Consider the following 22,691-nt stretch of genomic DNA (forward strand, 5'->3'; position numbering starts at 1 on the left):
CAGCAAAGGCTTAGACTTCATGAGCACAATTGAAAACTATTCCAATGGTTGGAAGACTATGAACAGAGCTAGTAGCCACTTGGACAGGTGACCAACTGAGTAACTGGGGGTGGGTATCACCAATATGTACCTTCACGTCAAAAGGTTGGTGACTTTTTCAAGCAAAACTTAAGTGCAAAAGGCTGAATATAGTACTTCAAGGTAAAGGCAAATCACTCTGAAAGCTAGAAAAAGTCTTAACTGAATAGAACATGTGCATGTATAATCTCTCTCTTGAGTAAAACAAATCCTAGCCATGGTAAGTAAAGGGAAACAAGGAAAGAAGGTGAGTAATCTTCATGCATATATTCTTCATTGCAATGATTTAAAATAGGTGCCTTGAGTAAGAGGTTAAGTGGAAATAAGGATCAAGTAGCAAAGAAAGCTTGTTTGACTAAAGTTTATTTGCTTAAGGACAAGCAAAAGGCTAGGTGTGGGGGTATTTGATAGAGCATATTTTACTCCACTTTACCATTATGTTCTTGATGTTTATTTGCATCTTTTCTGCTTAATTTTATGGTTTTAATCATGTTTTGCGGGTAATAGGTGTAAAGAGACAATCTGGAGAAAATGCTCTCAAAACTGCCAAAAAGTGCCAAATATGGAAAGTGCCAAAAAAGTAAAGTTTTCAAATAAGAAAAGTTTTCAGAAAAGGAAAGTTTTCAATTAAGAAAAGTTTTCAGAAAAGGAAAGTTTTCAATTAAGAAAAGTGCAGAAGTAAAAGCAAATAAAGAAAGCTCAGTCAGAAGATTATTTAAAATTTAAATCGCAGATCTTTCTTTTCTTGTTCAAAGATGTGCACACACTGCAGCAGTCATATCTTCCTATTTAGGCAGCAAGATTTCATGGAGACACACTTACCTCTTCTGCGTTTAACATTCAAAATTCAAACGAAGGCTCCACCTAAAAAGGAAAGACTAGACAGATTCACTTTCCCTTCTGCATTCAATGACCGCGCGCCCACCTGCCTCCTGCAATCCAATCCGTGCCCCACTTTCCCTCTGAAGAGCATGTGCACGCCTCTTTCCTTCTGAATAATTTTGCAACGCGAATATTTCCTTTTCAGACACAACCTGGGCAGCAAGTACCTCTTGGGCAGCAAGGGCAGCATGTAAGGACCTAAGGCAACACTTTCAACTATAAAAAGACACATAAGGAGCCTCTCCACAGCTCTTTACACACCACCTTGGACACACCTACGGGATTGTAAGTGATACCATCTCTTCTTCTTCCTTTCTTTATTTTTTGATTTTTGTTTCAGCCATGAGTGGCTGAACCTTTTATTCTAGTTGAAGATTGATTGAAGCTAAAGTTGTTTTATGGATTGTGAGATCTGAACACACATTGTTTGTCTTTTGGTTATTCAATATTCATACAGTTCATGCTTGATTCTATTATTGCTTTGTTATTTTGATCAAATTGGCCACTTGATTATTGATTGCAAGGTAATATATTGTTAGTTTGGATAATTTTAAGTCCGTAATTGCTTAGATTATTTAAACATAAGAACACTTGGTGTGAAAATAAGGAAATTGTATGATCTAGCAATATCTCATGCGTTTGAGTAGTTAGGATTGGATCTCTCTCTTTCTTCATGCAGTTAACAATTGTTTGATGTCTAAGGCCCAAGGATGTTCCTTGGCAATTTGTTAATTAGTAATTAATTAGAGGACGTTCCCTAATTGGTTTAATCATAAGGAGAGACATGGTGGTGAGAAGTGTTTTCCATCTCCATAACTAATCTATTGACTCAATCAAAAGAACATAAGTTTCAATGATCAATCCCAACAACTGAAGTGGATCCAATTCTTCAACTAGATCTTTCTTATTATTGATTTCTCTTTATTTTTATTATTTGCTTTACTTTATTGCTTTCAGTTTTAGATCAATTAAATCAATCTCAAACCCCCCCCCCATTTTACTTTCAGTTTAGTTGGTTTCAGTTTTATCTCGTTTCAGTTTATTTTGCTTTCAGTTTATTTTGTTTTCAGTTTATTTCGCTTTCAGTTTATTTTACTTTCCGTTTATTTCTCTTTCAGTTTATTTCGCTTTCAGTTTGTTTTGCTTTGCGTTTATCTCGTTTCAGTTTATTTCTCTTTCAGTTTATTTTTGTTTCAGTTAATTCTCTTGGTCTTGATAAGGAAAATAGGTAAGTTCTCAATTCCCTATGGATTCGATCCTTTCACCACTATCTACAGTTGTAAAATTGTTAATAACCAGAAAGGTTATTTTTGACCGGCTTCGACAACCGCGAGTCACACCTCCATTGAGCACCCAATGGTTGTAAGATCGCTAGATAAAAATAAAGGTCCTTTTTGTCCTCAAGAAAATGATGAAGAGCTTCTTGTCCGGAAGTATTATATCTTAGTGCTATAGGAGCATTAATGTATCTTGCTAATGATTAAGTGCTTCTCAAACAAGAAGACATTGAAATGGAGTTAAATATATATTTTGATATCTCCAAAAAATAATTGTTATGAGGATTTTTTTATTCAAATGAGTTTGAATCACAATTAATTAGCTATGCAGATGCAGGATATTTATCAGATTCACATAAAGCTCATTCTCAAACTGGTTATTTGTTCACATGTGGTAGGCACACCTATATCGTGGCGCTCTACAAAATAAACTTTGGCTGCTACTTTTCAAATCATTCAGAAATAATTGCAATGCACGAGACAAGTAGATGATGTGTTTGGCTAAAATTATTGACCCAACATATCCAAAAGATTTATGGTTTAACTTTAGAGGAAAATATTATAACAATATTATATGAGAAAAATGCAGCATGCATAGCTCAACTAAAGGGAGGATACATAAAAGAAGATAGAACGAAGCATATTTCACTAAATTTTTTTACCAAAATTCTCTTTTACTCATAACTTTTAGAAGAATGGTGATATAGATATTCAACAAATTCATTCAAGTGATAATCTTGCATATTTATTTACTAAGCTATTATTGACCGTAACTTTTGAGAAGTTAGTATACAACATTAGCATGTGTCGACTCAAAGATGTTAGATGATGTCATCACGAGGGGGAGTAAAATCATGTTGTACTCTTCTTTTCTTAGTCAAAATTTTATTCCATTAAATTTTCTTTGATAAAACTTTTAATGAGGCAATATTGTGTATTCTTTTTATTTTCACTAAGTTTTTTTATCCTACACTTATTTTCTTAGTAAGATTTTAACGAAATACATTATTCATGAACATCTAATGAAATTTAATGAGGCAATACATTATTCACGAAATACATTATAACGAAATACATTATTCATAACCCTATTCAATTTCATAGCTGTTAATTTTTATCCATTCAATTTTATATTTCCTAATTATGTTTTTGTAACACTCAAATGTGTTAGAGCCTATAAATAAAGGCTCCATACGAAGCTTGAAGAAAATAATTCTCATTCTCCATTTTCATTTATTCTCATTGTCTTACATATTTTTATCTTTTTCTTCTATTTATCTTCTATCCATTCTCTTATTCTCATTTATTGCATAACAAAATTAGATATTTTATGCCAACTTTTTAAAATCTGAAAACCTTGATTATCTTAAATTTGTTTCCTTATTTTATTAACTTGTTCTTTTCTCATAATTCACATTGGCGAGTAACATATGACTCAAAAAGTTTTTTTATAATAAAATTAATTGATTAAATAATAATACAAAAAACTATTTTCCTTTGAAATAAAAAAAAAAACTAATTTTAAAAGTATTGTATGATTACAATTACTAACTAGAATAAGTAAATATCTTATTATTAAATAAAGCTTTTGGTCAATTACCAAAGATAAAGTTATACGAAATAATTAGTCTTGGATTTTATTGTAAATTTGGACTGAACTTAATTTTTACTGTCAACGTCCGATAAAGACCCACGATAATTTTTCAGAAAGAAAATTTCGAGATGCACGACTTTTAAAAATGTAACGAGAGCTGAAAACCTGGTCACAAAATTCGAGATAAAAATTCTACCATTTAGGGATCAATTCTATATTTTAATTATTTTTTTTAGATATTTTTATAATTTTACATATTATGATTTTTTCTATTATAAATAGCATTTTCTTAATTATTTGAGACACTTTTTAATTTTTTAAGAATTTTAATAAAATTTTTTTGGCTTCGAACATCTCGTTTCTATTATTTCAACTTAGTCAAACATTATTAATTAAAATTTCTGACGGAATTTAATCGATTACTATTAGAATTTTGATATAGGTTAACAATAGTACCAATAAATTTATTATTGGATATATATATATATATATATATATATATATATATATATATTTTTTTTTTTTTTTTTTTTTTTTGAAATTACAATTAATATGTTATAATATAATATATTATAATTATAAATAAAATAAAGAAATAATTTTTAATCTCTCAAATACAGCATAATTAATGGTTGTATTTTTAAAAGTAAACATCTTAATACCTAAATTTTGATTCTGTTCAAAAAGTCATTCTCTCCATCCATATTTTATATTAAATCAATGAGTTTCACATGTTTAGATGTGACATATTATATTTTATTTTTCAAAATGCTTTTTATTTGGTTTCTTTTCTTCCCTTTCCTCCCGTCTTCTTCTTTTTCATGTTAAATTGAGATGACCCTTCAATTATTTCTCCTTTTCTCCTCCACCTTCGTCTTCTTCTTCACTCCAAGCCACTCCAAGCCAAGGCCGATAAGAGATAGTAATAAATCCCTAATTTAGGACAAGCTTCAGATTCATCGTGGGGGCTTTATTGTGCGCTTTATAATCGACTGGCTTCACCGATTGGCTTCTTCGCCTAACTCATCGCCATAATCTAAGATTTTCTTTAGCAGATCTGTCATTGCATATCCTCCATTATCCGCATTTTATTGCACATCTGTTGAGAGTGAAAATCTCTGGCCTACAATTGATTGTTTAGATTGTCTGAAGGAATATCGTTAGCTGTGAAGTCCTTGATTTATATGGAATTGATTTTTTTTTTTTTTTTGTAACAAAATGAAAATATCGGTAAATTGCAATTACGGAAAATATTAAAATAGAGTTTTTATTTTCTTGAAAATTGATTTTTCATTTCACATTTCACAATTTTCTTTTTTCTTATAATGCTTTCTTCTCTAGTACATTGAAAATTTTATAAAAAATGATTATATGGTTATAAGTCTATCACTGTTAATGGAAGAAGTATGTAATAAGTTTTATTACATTTAAGCTATTTTTTTTTTAATTTTTTGAACAAATCAGTTCAACATTGTATAAAAAATATTTTTCAATAAAATAATTTATCTTCTATTATTAAGTTTTCTTTAAACAACATAAAGATATTAATAAATTTAGGAAAGAGTATAATCACCTCGTTAACAAATAAATTTTTCAAATATTGTTGTTGTAGAAATCATATTATAAGTTATTATTTAAAAAAAATTTAAATTATTGATTTAAAATAATAATAAGTGGAATTATAAAATATTTTTTTATATTTTTCATTTTAAAAATATTAAAAAAATATTTATTAATAATTATATTTTACTTATTTTGTCAATAATTTTTAATAAAATTTAAAAATTATTATTATTTATTAATAGTACAATAATATAATATATTATTTTAATATAAATTATATTATAAAACTTAAATAAAAAATAAATAAAATAAAAAAAATTATTCACCATCTGTTTTATAATTTTTATTCATTTTATTTTTTCATATATATTCAAAAAATATAATTCTTTTTATTAATTTTTTTAATTATACTCATTTTAAATATATTAAATTTTATTAAATATTAAAAAATATTTTAAAGAATTGTTTTGAAATAAAATAAAATAAATTAGAATTATAATAATTAATTTACATATTATTATAATTTAAAAAATAAAAAATAATTTTAAGACAATAAAAAAAAATTAATAAAAATTATTAAACGAAATGATTATATATTTTTCCCTAATTTATTAGCCTATTTAAGGTAGAGTAGGAGCAACAGCTGGTTTTGGACAAAGAGCAAACAGAAATGAGCTGTTGGTTTCATTTAAGCATTAATAATATTAATGGTTGCTATTAAAGGAATGCCAACCTCATCTCAATGCTTCTTATTACTCCTCAACTTAACCCTATGCTATAGGGCACAGATTTCGGGCCTTTTGGGTCACTCAATTACCCGTTCGGATCCATTTCAGCTATCTTCTCTCCACGGAAACAACTCGTGGGTTTTGGGTTCTTGCATGTGAACCTTATAACGTGGCACAATCCCATGTAAGTTCTCCATCACCCAAGGAGTGTTGGCCACGTGGGATTCCTGTTGGCTTTCTCACTAGTTCTGTTGAATGGCTACTAATCGCCTATGGGTGATGACCACGTGGATTTTGTAGGACGTCAGAACTTCCGCGGCTGGTACGGATGCGGGGCATATGGGTCTCTCGATTTTGGAGTTTAAACGGTGCTGACTCACTTGGGTGTTCGCTTCTGTTAAAGATATAAATTATTTTTTTTTTAATTTTATTTTAAATAAAAATGAAATTTGAAAAGATACAAAATTTTTTAAATTTATTTAAATATTTTTATTAAGTCTGTAAATGCTTTTTTATATAATTATATATGTTGATTTTTTAAAATAAAATAACTTTTGTTTTAAATATAACTCATGAAATATTGAGAAGGGAGAAGATAGAAAGATGAAAGAGCTCTTAGGTTTTAGTTTTGTTAGGTCAAGACTCCTTTACCAGGAGTCTATTTCCGACTAGTAATAAGTTTTATTTTGATAGCTTTCTGCGTATTTGATATTGATTTTGTCAATTATGTTTGAAATTTAGATTTTATTTTTATTTTCATCGTTTGGTGTCTATACATAGAATGTTAGGAGTCATTCGAATTCTTAATCTATTTTGATCAAAACTTTACTAAATATATCAAAAGTCAATAAAAATTAGTGTCAAAATAATATTAATTAATATAGAGTGATTCTAAAATTATATAGATTAAAAATGTTAAATTAATTTTTTTTATTGGCAGTTAACGGTAAATTATATATAATTTTTTTATCATTAATATATCTGATTCTATGTTATTTTTCATTTATTAACATCAAGTCGAAGATATTCTTTCTTAAATTAAGGGTTTTTTTTCCTCACTTGCTTTTTTATTTTAAATTTGCATATCATTTTGGGCAGCTTTATTGATTGGAGATGGTGCCTTTGTTTTTCTAATTTGATGTCGTTGATGGCCTGCGATGGACGAAGCGAAGGAAGTCCGACAATTTCTGAATTATTGGTACAAAGGCTACTTTTGATCATTGCATTGGGCTGTATAGACTTCTTTTGTTTTAGGGTTCTATAATATTTTGTGGTTTTGAAGCTCGCTCATTATGGACTTTTAATATACATTTGCATGATAGGAAAAAATATATATATATATATAACTCATCGATAAATTTAAGTTTGAATTCCTTATTTCTAAATTCAATAACTCAAAAAAGTTCCCTTTCAAAAAAAAAACTCAAAAAATTAAATATATGAAAAAATAATATATATATTTTAAATAAGAGTAAATAATACTAAAAAACTTGCATATTCCACGTAAGATAGTGGTTTGAATCTTGGAGCTGACTGTGTAGGTATTATTTTTATTGTAATGAAAATTACTTGGATAGTTATTTAAAGAGACACGTCGTTTTTATGAATTAATTAATTCATTGAACTGAGACTGGGTCAACCACTCCAATGGTTGCCCATCGATTCAATGGATTAATTTCAATTCTTCAACTTAAAGGATTTATAAACCAGATTGGACCGGTCAATGATTTGGTTTCCAGTTATTTCGGTCCGATCTCCTGTTTCGGTCGGTCTTGACAACTACGACTGGGTACATGTAGCTCGCTCGTCAGCTAGTGTCTCTTGCAACTATAAAATCCACCGTTCCCCTCTGTCTCTCTCGCAAGCACACATTCTCTTCTTCTCCTTCTTCTTCTTCTTCTTCTTCTTCTTCAATTCTTCGTGGCCTCTTTCTTGGTTTCTCTCTGCAATTTGGTTCCTTCTTTCTTTTTTTCCAATCTCTTTAAACTTAGAAGAGAGACTTATAAAACAGAGCACTCTGTACTCTGTTATTAACCCCTCTGTTTTGTCTTCAATTCTAGCTTATTCCTTTTAAGAATTTAAGGTATTATTTCAGTACCTTGTTTCCTCAAATGGGTCTGCTTTAATTCTTGATTCATTCCATCTTGTTTGGTACTTTCTTTAGTTTGAAAAACAGAAAGATTTTTATTTTGTTTTCTAGGGACATTAGAGCCAAGATGACGAACCAAAATGTGGTAGTGTCTGATCCAAAAACCACCATCAACTTGGCTACTACAGTTCACGTGTCTAACTCCTCTATCTTCCCTACCGCCGCACAGAAACCCCCAGCTGCGCCTGGTGGTTACATATCCATTTCACGAAAGAAACTTCTCAACCATCTTGAAATCAATGAAGTAGCAAGGATTAACGCCTGGGTTGATTCAATGAGAGCCTCATCTCCTACCCACATCAAGTCCACGCCCTCCATCACTGATGACCAAGGCTCGTGGATTGTGAGTACTTATGAATAAAACAGAATAAAGTAGAAAAAAAGCTTTTTGGTTTTGGAAATAGATAAAAACGACTGATCCTATTTGTTTTATAACATTTGCAGCTCCGCCAGCCATCTGCCTTGGACATGTTTGAGCAGATAATTGATGCATCAAAAGGGAAGCAAATAGTGATGTTTTTGGACTACGATGGTACCCTTTCTCCCATTGTCGATGACCCAGATCGAGCTTTCATGTCCAAGAAGGTGAAGCCCTCGTCGCTGCTAACTCAAAGTTCCATTGGTAGTAGCTATCTATTTGGCAAGTGTTATTGTTTCTGAAGTTTCTTATTTTGTTCTTTCAATCAGATGAGAGCAACTGTGAGGAAGCTCGCGAGGTGTTGCCCTACTGCAATAGTGAGTGGAAGATGCAGAGACAAGGTACTTTCCAATACAAATCTGGTTGGTTTCTTGCTGGCTGCTGCTGCTTTAAATGCAAATTGACTTCTTTCTTCTTTTAGTTTCTGGGTTAATTTTTGTATTCATGTGTTTATTGTAGGTGTATAACTTTGTACGATTAGCAGAACTGTACTATGCTGGAAGCCATGGCATGGACATTAAAGGACCAGCAAAAGGCTCCAAATACAAGAAAGTGAGTCGGCTTTAATTAAAAAAAAAAACATCTACTTTCGCTTGTCGTATCTGTTTACTTAGCTTTCTCTTCATTCACTCATCAGGAAAGTGAAGCTCTCATCTTCCAGCCTGCAAGTGAATTTCTACCCATGATCGACGAGGTATGTTATCTTGCAAATCACTGAGCAGAAACAATTGCTAGAGTTGAAATGACTAAATAACAGTGGATGAATCTTTCAGGTTTACAAGGAATTGGTAGAGAAAACAAAATCAACTCCAGGAGCAAAGGTGGAGAACAATAAGTTTTGTTTGTCAGTCCATTTTCGGTGTGTTGATGAAAAGGTAGGAAATAAAATCAATTAACTTTTTATCTTTATATACTTTATAGATACTTTTTTTTCAAGTCTAATGTTAACTAACTTGAGCATGAAAATTACAGAAATGGAGTGAACTGGGCCAAGTGGTTAGGTCAGTCCTGAAGGACTACCCAAAGCTGAGACTTACTCAAGGGAGGAAGGTCTGACGTGGCATCCAATTACGTCTTTAAATATTTTTTTTAAAAAGAATTCATTGCTAACTTTATTATTATTATCATTATTTCATATAGGTATTGGAAATTCGTCCTACTATCAAATGGGACAAAGGCAAGGCTCTTGAATTTTTGTTAGAGTACCTTGGTGAGTTTACTATGATGCATGTGTTTGTGTATGCGAAGACCTTATTTAATTTGATTTCTTTTTCAGTATAATTCATCTCACTCTCATATTATCTAAAAAGTTGCCACCTCCCCACTAGATTGCTTTATTTCATTACAATTAATACTATATTTGTCCTTATTAATCCCTCTAACTCTTCTAATTAATCCTAATTGCTGCAGGATTTACCAATTGTACTGATGTTTTCCCTGTTTATATTGGAGATGATCAAACAGATGAAGATGCATTCAAGGTATCCAATGTTAAACTTATTTAGTTTATTTTAAAGATACCGAGATGAGTTAAAGCTAATGGGCTATATGGGTTCATATTTGTGAATAGGTATTAAGAGAAAGAGGACAGGGTTTTGGCATCCTAGTCTCTGGGATTCCCAAGGACACAAATGCTTCATATTATCTTCAGGAGCCCACCCAGGCAAGCTTTTGCCAATTTGTTTTGTTGCATTTTTTCTATATATACTTTGCATGACTGTACGTATATATTCTAACTGAGGTTCGAGTTCGAGAATTTATTGCTATGGAAACCACTCGAATATCAATAAGCTCATTGGTCTATATCTGGAATGTTCATGCAGGTCATGGATTTTTTGCAACGTTTGGTAGAGTGGAAACGAGTATCCATGCAACGCAGCCGATGAGCCCAGGATATGAAGAATAAAGAGTAGATGATGATATGATAATTTATATATATATATATATATTTGTACCCACCATTTCAAGAAATGCAATTAAGGGTGGGATCAGATACAATGTAATTTTCTTGTTAATGGTTTAAACAACCGGGCAAGAAAAATAGATCCATGAAAGAAAAATAGGTCAACTCTTTCTTGGCTTCAAGGCCTTGTACATCTTGTAACTACGCTACCTGAGTACAAGGAGTTAAATACTTGTAATTTTTCAAGTTGGCTAAATGGATAGAGAAGTTTTACTTTCTCTCTTTAATCACTCTTGAGCTTAAGCAAGTGTATTGATTGTTGATAAAATCATGACGACGACGATGATGTGCAGCTCATATGTATAATGTTTAGGTCATAAGGATCATTCGAACATGCAAAGCAAACCTCTAAAAAGGCATCATAACCAAGAGTATATTGGAAGAAACAATTAAAGGTGTTTTGAAGTACAATGATTAAATGTTCACCTTCGATCATGGTAGAATTTGCATGAAATTTACCATAATTAATATTTATAATAAAAATATTATAATATAACGATTGTATTATAAAATTTCTCAATATTAAAAATTCAGTACCTCTTGACTCCTAACATTGCCACCTTTAGGTATAGCTCATACGTTAATATTTAGATAAGTTTTACTTTCTCTCTTTATTCACTCTTAAGCTAAACCAAGTGTATTGATTATTCATAGAATGATGAGGGGATGATGATAACCAATAGTTAGAGAGGTTTTGATAGTACAAGGATCAGATGTTGACCATTGATCATGATAAAATTTACATGGGACTTGTAGTGACAACAATTGCATCATAAAATTTCTTAATACTAGAAAATACAGTGCCTCTTGCTCCCAACATTACCACCTTTAGGTATAGCTTCATATGAGATAGATAGAGAAAGATGAACAAGGCTTCATTCTAAAGAATGCTATAGGAAAGGCTTTGTTTGGTGGGATTGATCATGGAAAATTGAACTCTCATCACTACTCTTACATCAAAACTAATTGATGAATACTACGTACAACCTTAGATAATTCCTTCAGTATACCTCTAGGGTGTGAGAAGATAATGCTAATGGGCCACTAAGAAGAAAATATCTATATTTAGTGAATTTTCTTTATAAGTAACCAGTTGGAAAGCGCTTCATCTTTCCAAGAAAATATTATATCATAGGCAACTTTAACCATGTTTATAGTACATAATTAATCAGTCCTATGTAATAACTATACATCCTTTATGATTGACATTAGTAAAGTTCAAAATAGAGGGATCTATAGTATGGTAGCGAGCAAAGGATAATCAATTCAGATGCAGACAAACACAACAACCAGCTGTATATATGCACAATGCATTATGCAAGAAAGAAAAGAAGAGACTAAGGAAGGAAAAAAAAATGATTTGATAGACATTATCACAGCTTGCAGACAAATCCCTTTTTGGTCGTTAGGTATTTCGGGGGAGGGAAGGAAAATAGAACTTTGGTCATTAGGAGATTTCTAAACGTGTCTTGTGAATCCATCGAATAAATAGTAGGCTGTTTATTGACAAATCCTTAATTTAGAGATAAGATCATCTTAAGCATTTGTGATTGGATCAAGTGAGATTTGGGGTAATGGGCAGGCCCCATTATGGAGGATCAAACAATTCTTCTTTTAATTTACTTTTAATTTTATCTGATGCTGAGTCAAAAGGAAAATTTATGAGTTGGATCATCTAAAAGATGGTGTACCTTGGCATCCCATTTTAAGTTTTTCTTTATGAGATGCTCTATCTTCACTTAAATCTCTAATTGTTTTTTTTTTTTATCTAAATCAAGACAGCACCACCAGCTAGCATATCCATTGGATTCTCCTTTTGTTCTCCCTCTCCCCTTCAAAATTGGATTATTCATGGAGAGGGTAATTGATAATCTATGAAACCCTTACTCAAAACAAATTTATTTTATTACAATGCCATGTCTTAAACAATTCAACTTATTATCGTTGATCATAAGCTTGTTAACTTTGCTTTATGTCTTTATGATCTGTGACAAAATACATCTATTTTCGATTTATTTAAGAATTAATTAAATACTGAAGGACTACATTTGACCATCAGATTAATCTATTTTGGTTGTCTGATTAAAATCTGCCTCCTCTAGCGCATACCAAACTAAAGCATACACTTTTTTATCAGACAAGCTTTTTTAATATGCTTTAAAGATACCTTTTGCAAATAGAAAAATGGGAAGACGTTAATTATAATACAAAAGGAGTGACCATTTAATAATTAATTAATTCCTTTTTCTTATAAGCATTTGATAATTAATTTCTTTTTACTAAAAAAAAAAACTCAAATACCCTTTATTTCTTGTGTGATTATTTTTTAAATAGCATATTACAGATAAGTATAAACCTATAAAGTAGAGATTGATTTGAGATCTCATGATACAAATAATTTGAAAATATAATCGGTATATTTGAAATATAAACAATAACACAGCTGTCAGGTACGCTTATCATCTCCCCACAAATGGATGGGAGGAGCTGCCATCAATTTATCCTTTAAAAGAAGAAACAACTGCCTGGATAACGGTTTTGTTAGATCATCTGCCAACTAATCAACTGTAGGAATATAGGAAACTTGAAGATATTTTTGTCGAACTTGATCGCAAATAAAGTGGAAATCAAGCTCTAAGTGTTTTAAGCGGGAATGAAAAACTGGATCTGCTGCTAAATACGTTGCGGCAACATTGTCACACCATAACTTAGGAGTTGCAACAAGAGGCTGTTGTAACACGAAGTAAGCAAGTCAACCAATAAAGCTCAGATGCAGCAGTGGCAAGTGCTCGGTATTCGGAATCGGTACTGAACTAAGCCACCATTTTTTTGCTTCTTAGAACACCAAGATATCAAATTTGAACCATGATAAACAATATATGCAGTAGTGCTTTTTTGATCCGTTTTATCACCACCCCAATCAACATCCTAAAAACCAAAAAAGTAAATTTGTTAGTGGATTGAAAAACTAAACCATGATCCATAGTGCCTTTTAAATAACACATGATGTGTTTCACTGCCTGTCAATGGGTTTTACTATCGTAATTCACAAAGTAAGCAAGTCAACCAATAAAGCTCAGATGCAGCAGTGGCAAGTGTTCGGTATTCAGAATCGGTACTGAATTGAGTCACCATTTTTTTGCTTCTTAAAACACCAAAATATCAAGTTTCAACCATGATAAACAACATATGCAGTAGTGTTTTTTTGATCCATTTTATCACCACCCCAATCAGCGTCCGAAAAATCAAAAAGAGTAAATTTGTTAGTGGATTGAAAAACCAAACCATGATCCACAGTGCCTTTTAAATAACGCATGATGCTTTTCACTGCCTGCCAATGGGTTTCACTGTTGTAATTCAAAAAGTAAGCAAGTCAACCATTAATACTCAAATGCAGCAGTGGCAAGTTCTCGATATTCGGAATCGGTACTAAACTGAGCCACCGTTTTTTTGCTTCTTAGAACACCAAGATATTAAGTTTGAACCATGATAAACAACATATGCAGTGGTGCTTTTTCAATTCGTTTTATCACCATCCCAATCAGTGTCTGAAAAACCAAAAAGAGTAAATTTGTTAGTGGATTGAAAAATCAAACCATGATTCACAGTGCCTTTTAAATAATGCATAATGCGTTTCACTGCCTGCCAATGGACTATAGATGGAGAATGCATGAATTATGCTACTTTATTAATTGCCATAGTTATATCAGGCATTGTGAGGGCTAAATACTGTAAAGTCCCAACTGCTTGCCAAAACATTGTTGGATTCTCAAAATGATGTGTTGTCTCTGGTTGTAACAGCAATTGTGGTGTTGATGGAGTTGAAACAGTTGCAGATTCATACATTTAAAAATGGCACAGCAAATCCCATATATACTTTGACTGAGAAAGGTGAGGCCCTATTTTTGTCCAAGGCACTTCAACCCCCAAAAAATAGGACAAAGGGCCAAATCTTTCAATGTCATATGATCGCACAGCTTACAAACAAGAACATCCAAGAGCTTCAAAGTAGAACTTGTCAATATAAGATCATCAACATACACAAGGCAATAAGCAACATCCGAACCATGATGATAAATAAACAGAGAGTTGTCCGCCTTTGAATCTTTGAAACTAAGTGTCTGCAAAGCTTGCACAAGGCAAAAATACCATGCCCGAGGAGCCTGTCATAATCCATATAATGATTTTTTAAAAAAACACACATAATTAGACTTTGAATGATCCAAGAATCCTTGAGGTTGTTCCATATACACTGGTTCTTCAAGCATTCCATGTAGAAATGCATTGGAGACATCAAGCTGTCTTATTGGCCATTTAGAGTTAACAGCAATTGACAAGACTAAATAGATCATCGCTAGTTTGACAATAGGGCTGAATGTCTCAATAAAATCCATACTAGGTCTTTGGTTGAACCCCTTGGCCACTAATCTGGCCTTGTAACAATCAATAGTACCATCTAATTTGGTTTTAATTCTCTAAATCTACTTGCAACCTATTATGTTTGTAGTTTGAGCTTGTGGAATAAGATCCCAAGTGCTATTTACCATTAAGGCATCTATTTCTTCATACATAGCCTTTTGCTAAGTAGAATCCTTGGCAGTCTCAGTATAGCATGTGGGAGCAGAAGGCAAATTGGTAACAGTGGTGAATGTCCGAGGTTTGAGACTACCAGTTTTGGATCGTGAGACCATGGGATGAACATTTTGACCTTAGGTTTGGCTTGGTTGTGTTGTAGAAGGGGGTGGCAATAGAGGTAAGGCTACTGCTGGACTGTTATAAATGGGCTCTAGCAAGGACTCTAGAGATGAGAGTAACAATGTGGTTGAAGGGGCCAGTAAAGGTAATAACACAGCTGGAGAGTTTTGGGAAGGTGGAAATATAGGATCTTATGCAAACATTTTGCCAAAGGGAAAAAGTGGATAACGGCGGTGAACAAAGAACAAAAGGCCTCCCATCACTTTCTTTGAACGAAAAAACTTGTTTATCAAAAAGCACATGTCGTGAGTAAAAAATTTTATGACTAGACAGACACAAACACTTATATTCTTTATAAAGAATGCTATACCCCAAAAAAATATATTTACTCGATTTTGGTTCAAGTTTAGACTTTGTATATGGCTGAAGCCATGAATAACAACAACAACCAAACACGCGAAGAAAATTATAGTCCGGACTACATTGAAAAATTAATTGAAAGGGAGATTTATTCTGAAATTTCAGTGTAGGTAAGTAATTAATAGTATACACAACAGCTGCAAAAGCATGGTCTCAAAAGTTATGAGGTACAACAGAGCGATATAAAAAAGCACGGCTAGTTTCAATAATATGTCGGTGTTTTTGTTCAGCATAATCATTTTGTTCCGGGATATGTGGACAAAAGCTATACTGAATAATCCATTTTTTGCTAAATATAATTGAAGTGCTTGGTATTCACCTCCCAGTCACTTTGAAATTGTTTGATTGATTTGTCAAAAAATTTTTTAACTGTAGTCCAGAATGTGACAAACATATTAAACACATAAGATTTTCTACAAAGAAAATATATCCATGTATATTTTGTGAAATGATAAAAAAAGATAATATAATATAAATAACCATTACAAGATGCATTAGGGGCGGGCCCCCATAAGTCAGAACAAACTAATTCTAAAGGAGCAGTAGCAGAAAAACTACAATCTATAAAAGACAATTTATGTGACTTGCTAACACAATAAGTTTCACACATAGATCTAGGAGATTGCAACGAAGCAGAAGATAATTTATTGAACGACAAGACTTTATTCACTATTGGAAAAGAAGAATGTAATACCCGACTAGATTCAAGTATCGAAATTTTAACTTTCCGGCGGAATCTCCGCTGGAATCCGGAAATCTCGGATGTCGGAGCCTTTTAGAAGGGGTAAAATGAAGGTTTTCTAAAATATTTTTAAGTGTTTTGAAGGTTTTCAATGAGAAAGAAATTGATTTTGAAAGAAAAGACCAAAGAGGGAAGAACCCAAGTTCGACCGCCGAACATGGAGCTGTTTAGGAGGCATGTTAGGCTTCCGAAAGTGGCTGAGTTTCGGCTCTGGAGGGACCTTCGGTCGCTGAACCTGCCGCCGAAAGTGCCCTGTTCAGCCTTTTTTTGCATGATTTCTATGATTGTTTTATGATGTTTTAGGGGGTTTTTGGGGAGTTGTTTAGAATCCTGTTAGAGTATGTTTGGTCCCTCATTTGAGTCCACCTGTGTAGGATCGGACCTGAGGAACCGAGGTGTTCAGCAGTGAGTTAGCTGCTCCAGAGTTAGTAAGCGTCAGCCAGAGGTGAGTAGAACATAACTCTTTTTATATTAAAGAAATCAAATGTTTTAAGCATGTTCATGCATCATGAATACCATGTTATGTAATAGATTGTTTGCATTAGAATTCACGAATATCTTGCATTGCATAATATGATGATGATGATGTGGATGGATACTGGATGATCCTCTAGCCCTCACTATAATACCATAGGACATGAGATGATACGATATGATATGATATGAGATGGAAAGACCAGGTGTGGCCGTATCGCCCCTGGCAGTATGTATATGTGAGAGAAGATCAAGCATGGCCGTATCGCCCCTGGCACAGTCGGACAGGTTATGTTATGTTTAAGAGGAAGTCCTGAGGAGCTCTGTCGAGGGCCGGGCATTTATTGGATATGTAGAGGGCTATTGGTGACAATACTATCTTAAGGTGATTTACTTGTGATGTGATGCATTTCATGATGACATATCTTTATGAAATGTTTTACTGTTCTGCTCACTGGGCTTTATAGCTCACCCTATTCCCTTAACCCCCAGGTTTGCAGGGACAGAGATAGTTCAGGAGGTCAGCAGGTTATGGCTATGGTTATGTTTTGTAATAGAATAGTAGTGGACATGATGAAATGTAAAGGTGTGTAATAAAATGTAAAATGTTATAATGAAATGTAATGGATAGAGTTGTGCTTGGCCCGAGTGTTTGGTTAATCCCTTTTGATACATGATTTTATATTAATATTTAAATGATGATGCTTATGTAAACTAAGATTAATGTATGATATGTTACCCCATTGGAGCATTTAATGAGAGCTCCAGTATGGGGTTTTATGATGTTGAGTTTGTGCATGCACAGGTTAAGCTTGGTGAATGAAAGAAAAAGTTTAAAGTTTTATGTATATGTTTGGTCATGTATGGGATTATACCAGTTGTACAGGATGCATGTGAGGCTTGCTACGGGTCCTGACGACCTTAAGTCTATCTAGATCTTAGCGCCGGTAGCGGTCCGGTTTCCGGGTCGTTACACATGCCCTAAACGAGCATGCCAAGTAGACAAAGACACCGAATGACAAACAGGAGATGCCGCAGTTGCTAATTGATAAAGACCATCTTCAATAATTCTCTTGTAAACTTCCTGCTTCGTGTGAAGATTCTTGATAACAAAAAAAATTGAAAAGAATTCGGCAGAGACATTATTAGATTTTGTAAACTGTAAGACAGATAATAAATTAGAAGTAGAAGCAGGAATATGAAGAATATTATCTAACTTGTACTTATTAGAATCAACAGAAATAATATTAGAACCAATACGAGAAATAAGAATGCTTTTACTATTTGTAAGAGTGACTTCTTCAAGAGCAATATATTCAAAATGGAGGCCCAGATTTTTCATTTCAGAAGTCCAGTGATGAGTAGACCTACTATCCATGACCTATGGCTTAGGCGAGACTGAAGGAGAAGCAATAAAATTGGCTGTTGGTTTAACATTGTTATCACTAAATTTTAGGCTGGGACATTGTCGTGAGGTATGCCCTTGACCTCGACAATTATAATAAGTGAGAGTTGAAGAATCAGAAGCACTTTGGTGAGAAGATCTACTATGGCCAGAAATATAACCACGGCCCCTCCCTCTAAAAACAAAACCCATCATTGGTTGATGAGATGTGTAATGAGCAACTGCTGATGGTTGAATAACAGCAAAAGATGTTTGAAGCTATAATTCTTTAGACAACAAGAGTCCAAACAGATCATCAAAGGAGGTTGGGGATAATTTTGCCTCAATATTGCGTGTAAACAGCCTGTAATCTGCACTAAGGCCATGCGGAATATGATCAACATGATCATCTTCAGAAATAGGAGATCTAAGCGCAGCAAGTTGATCGTAAATCCTTTTTGCTCGATCCATATATGTAGTAATAGAATCATTACCACGAGACAGAAAATGCAAGGAGTTCTTGAGTGTGCGAATCTCAGTTCATGATCCAGAAGCATATGTGGACTGTAATTTTGTCCAGGCTGAGTAAGTCGTAGTAGCACCAATGACTTGAGACAATACCGTTTCAGATAAGGAACTCAGAATCCATCCCAAAACAATTTGATCATTGACAAACCAAGCGACATAAATAGGATTAGGAGTGCCATTGTTTTCCTTAGGAGGAACAGAACTTGATCCATCAATATGATGCATTAATTGATGGCCCGCAAGAAGTGGAGTGATTTGTGTTTTCCACAACAGATAATTGGTGAAGGTAAGTTTAATTGTCACTTGATGATGGGCAAAAAGTGGTGTAATTTACTAGGCAGAGGATAAAGTAACAGACACAGAAGTGCTGGAAGAGGAGGATTTAGTACTCATGATTATGAAGGGAGAAAAAAAAACAGAACAGAATGAAGAGCAGAAAACTTATGAACTAGATTGCTCTGATACCATAAAAAAAATACTCAAGCACCCTTTATTTCTTATGTGATTGTTCGTTAAATAGCAGATTACAGATAAATATAAACCTATAAAGTACAGATTGATTTGAGATCCCATAATACAGGTAATTTGAAAATACAATTAGTATATTTGAAATACAAACAATAACACAGCCGTCAAGTATGCTTATAATTTACTAATTCTTATTTTTGGTAAAGCAGTTTAATAATTCAATCAAAATTCATATGAATTGACTAGATATTTTTACACGCTTCAAATGCAATGGGATATGTTTTTTATGCAAGAAAAAAGCATGCACAACTTCATTGGAGGAAGATTATTTTTAGATGATCTTTACAAACCCCACAAGCATGAAAGTAGTCTCTCTCTTTATATTACTCCCATTATCTCATAAAAATAGACATATTACTTTTTTTTTATACGAGTTAATAACATGCAATTATTAACGAGTGATCCCTTTTTTCTTTTAAATAAGATTAAGAGTTCAATTGATCTTATAGATGAAATAATACTTACTGAGAGTATTTTATTTTTTTATGAGTCAATCCAATACGAACATGATTTAAGATTAGTCCAGTGAGACTAAAAATACCTACAGTTAACACTAAAAGAAAATGCAGTTAATAAATTTTATGTTGTCTTTTTTGATATAGCTTCACTAGAATAATATCATTTACTAATAAATTAGAGTATATTAAAAAAATAGCAAAGAAATAATCACATAAAAAAGTGATCTTTAACTTAGAATGGATGGAAAAAATAAAAAAAAATATTTTTATAAGATGCATGGAGTATATCATTTATGATTTTTATTACACGTAGGTCAGACACATTGGATGTTGAGATTTTAGATAACCCCACATAAGAAATGAATGGGAATTATGTATATGATCATGTTTAATTTGTGTTGCTTTATAAGAAGGGAATGGGAGATGATAAAACTTTTCATGGGGTAGGCTTTTGAAAATGAAATTCACCACTACAAGGTAACTAAGGGGAATCTATGGTTGAAAGAGGAGTTGGAATCCACTTATGTAAGGTGTGTTCTTTTGATGTGAAGAAAACACATGTACTTAGGAATAAGAACACTGACATGTTCCACCATTTGACAAGATTGTTTCTTTTTGGACGTGGAAAGATAGAGTCCACAAGCTTTGTTCAACATCATCGTTGGTGCCTTAACTGAAAATAAACTAAGCCCTTTGAGCTTCAATTATTGGCAGAAAAAGGACATGGATCTTTTGTCCTGCCCCCAAGCAAAACCAACCTTAGCTTTCCCTGGTTAATATTTATTCATTTGTCCTCTTTTTTGCTTCATCGTTCATAACATCTGGTATGTTCTTATTATAGATCTTATGCACACCCTTCTACACACTCACATAAAAGTTATTTCATTAATTATAAATCGAATAAAATAACAATATCATTACAATAATAATACAACGGATATTTGAATTATATTTTTATATAATGATATTAATTATTTATAAAAAAATTATTATTTAGTTCTGTAGTATAAAAAAATTCATAATTATTAATTAATCACTTGATTTTATAAAATATATTAAAATGTTCCTATAATTTTAAAAATTCTAATAATTAGTCTATCTATAATGTTATAAAAAATTTAAAATACTTTCATATTAATTAATAAATTTTTTTATAAAATTAAGGGATGAACTAATTTAATAATATATAATTTTTATAAAATTTTTATAAAATGTTAACATCATATCTCCAATTGTAGAATGGATATGTATCTCTAATTTTGCAATCTTGTTTAATGATCAAAATAATATAAGAAAAAGACAGACTTTCCAACAATGAGTCCACAAAAAATTCACAAAGAAAAAAAATTACCAATAATGTCTCACGACACTTTAGATCTATCAACAAGACTGAAAAACGAGAAAAAGCAAAGGAAAGGAAGGAGGAAAAAAAAAAAAAAAAGAAAAGGGAGGAAGAGATGCAGGTGAGAAACTCACCTGACACTCTAAAGGAAATTGAGAGGAAGAAAGAGTAAAAAGGAGAAAAAGAATGAAGAAGAAAAGGGAAAAAAGTAGCCTTACTTAATTCGAGCATGTATGCCTCACTTATAAACGATGGATTCTACTATTTATAATTTAAGAAAAAATTAAATTTTTATGAGTGAAAATGCAGGGTGATGTGGTACACGGGATGCAGTGTAAAACTTATTTATAATTTTATCTAGTGTTTTAATACAAAGTTAAGTGTCCAATATTTTTACTATTAAATGCAGTTGTAATTTAAGTGTCCATTTTTTAGAAAATAATTTATATTTTAAAAATATTTTTTTGAAAACATAATTTATTTTTTAAGAAAATAATTTATTTATTTATTTTTAATTTAAAAATAAAATATATTAATAAATTTAAATATTGAAGTATTCTTAAAATGTAAAAAATGACTTTTTTTTAAGGAGAAAGTCATTTTTTTTAAAACGATTTAATTTTTTTAATTAAAAAAAATATGTTTCATTAACTATTTTTTTTTAAATATCTCAAATACTAAAATATATAAAATATTTTTGATAAAACAAATGTAGTCTTAAACTTTAAAATTAAATTGTAAATAAGGGCAATTGGATGCAAAAATTTACACGTTTATAGTAATTTGTAATTTATAAAAATGTTTTAGTTTGTTTTAGTTTTGAATTCGATCCTAAATTTGGCTCAATACATACATAAAATAATATAACTGCATTATAATTTTTATTTTTAATAATCTAAGATTTGTGTTTTGGCTGGTTGTTGATTTCTGATCATCTAAATTACTCACCCTATTAGAATTAATCCAAATACACATTAATTTTGTTATTCATCTATTTGGATATCAATAAACATGTAGTTTTAGGTGGATGGTAATTAAGTAGTTGAAGTATTTGCTACAAAATAAATCTAAAACTTTGCATTTTAATTCAGTAAAGTCATTTTTACTAAAAAATAAAAATAATATTTTCCTTATATTTTCAATACTATGACTTTAATTTTTATGTTTAATAATTAAAAAAAGAAACTTTAATTTTTCTTATATTTCAAATAAGGTTTCTTCTTGTTGATTGTGGTTAGGTTTGAGTTTATGCATGGATTGTATTATTGAATTTTTGGTATGTATTTGATTGGTGATTTTGAATTTCTGAGTTGATTTGTGGTTGAATTCTGGATTTTGATAGATTTGTGTTCTTCCATTTTTTAAAGTTTCTTTTAATTAAATTAAAAAATAATTTTTAATATTCAAAACTTAAAAGTATGGAAAATAATATTTTATTATATGAGAACTACTTTGAACTTAAATGTAA

At 31.7% G+C, this 22,691-nt stretch overlaps 1 protein-coding gene across 2 annotated transcripts; it reads left to right on the forward strand.

Moving 5' to 3' along the window:
* Positions 1 to 7,984: 7,984 nt before the first annotated feature.
* On the forward strand, positions 7,985 to 10,882 carry LOC110629586 (probable trehalose-phosphate phosphatase J). 2 transcript variants are annotated; one of them, XM_021776621.2, is made up of 12 exons: positions 7,985 to 8,205; positions 8,323 to 8,614; positions 8,716 to 8,856; positions 8,959 to 9,030; positions 9,149 to 9,241; positions 9,327 to 9,383; positions 9,463 to 9,564; positions 9,662 to 9,739; positions 9,830 to 9,899; positions 10,100 to 10,170; positions 10,260 to 10,352; positions 10,513 to 10,882. In XM_021776621.2, the coding sequence occupies exons 2-12, from the start codon at positions 8,339 to 8,341 to the stop codon at positions 10,573 to 10,575; spliced, it is 1,116 nt and encodes a 371-aa protein (XP_021632313.1). In that variant the 5' UTR covers positions 7,985 to 8,205; positions 8,323 to 8,338; the 3' UTR covers positions 10,576 to 10,882. The 2 variants fall into 2 exon arrangements, with proteins under 2 accessions (XP_021632313.1, XP_021632312.1); XM_021776620.2 differs by having other exon boundaries at positions 7,986 to 8,614.
* The last annotated feature ends 11,809 nt before the right edge of the window (positions 10,883 to 22,691 follow it).

This window comes from Manihot esculenta, chromosome 13 (assembly GCF_001659605.2).
Source record: "Manihot esculenta cultivar AM560-2 chromosome 13, M.esculenta_v8, whole genome shotgun sequence".
Classification (NCBI taxonomy): domain Eukaryota; kingdom Viridiplantae; phylum Streptophyta; class Magnoliopsida; order Malpighiales; family Euphorbiaceae; genus Manihot; species Manihot esculenta.

Excerpts from the sequence above, each read along its gene's own strand:
- LOC110629586 (XM_021776621.2), top strand. The coding sequence starts at position 8,339 with ATGACGAACCAAAATGTGGTAGTGTCTGATCCAAAAACCACCATCAAC. Across the intron at positions 9,242-9,326 it reads AAGGCTCCAAATACAAGAAA|GAAAGTGAAGCTCTCATCTT; the intron begins GTGAGTCGGCTT and ends TTCACTCATCAG. Across the intron at positions 10,171-10,259 it reads CAGATGAAGATGCATTCAAG|GTATTAAGAGAAAGAGGACA; the intron begins GTATCCAATGTT and ends ATTTGTGAATAG.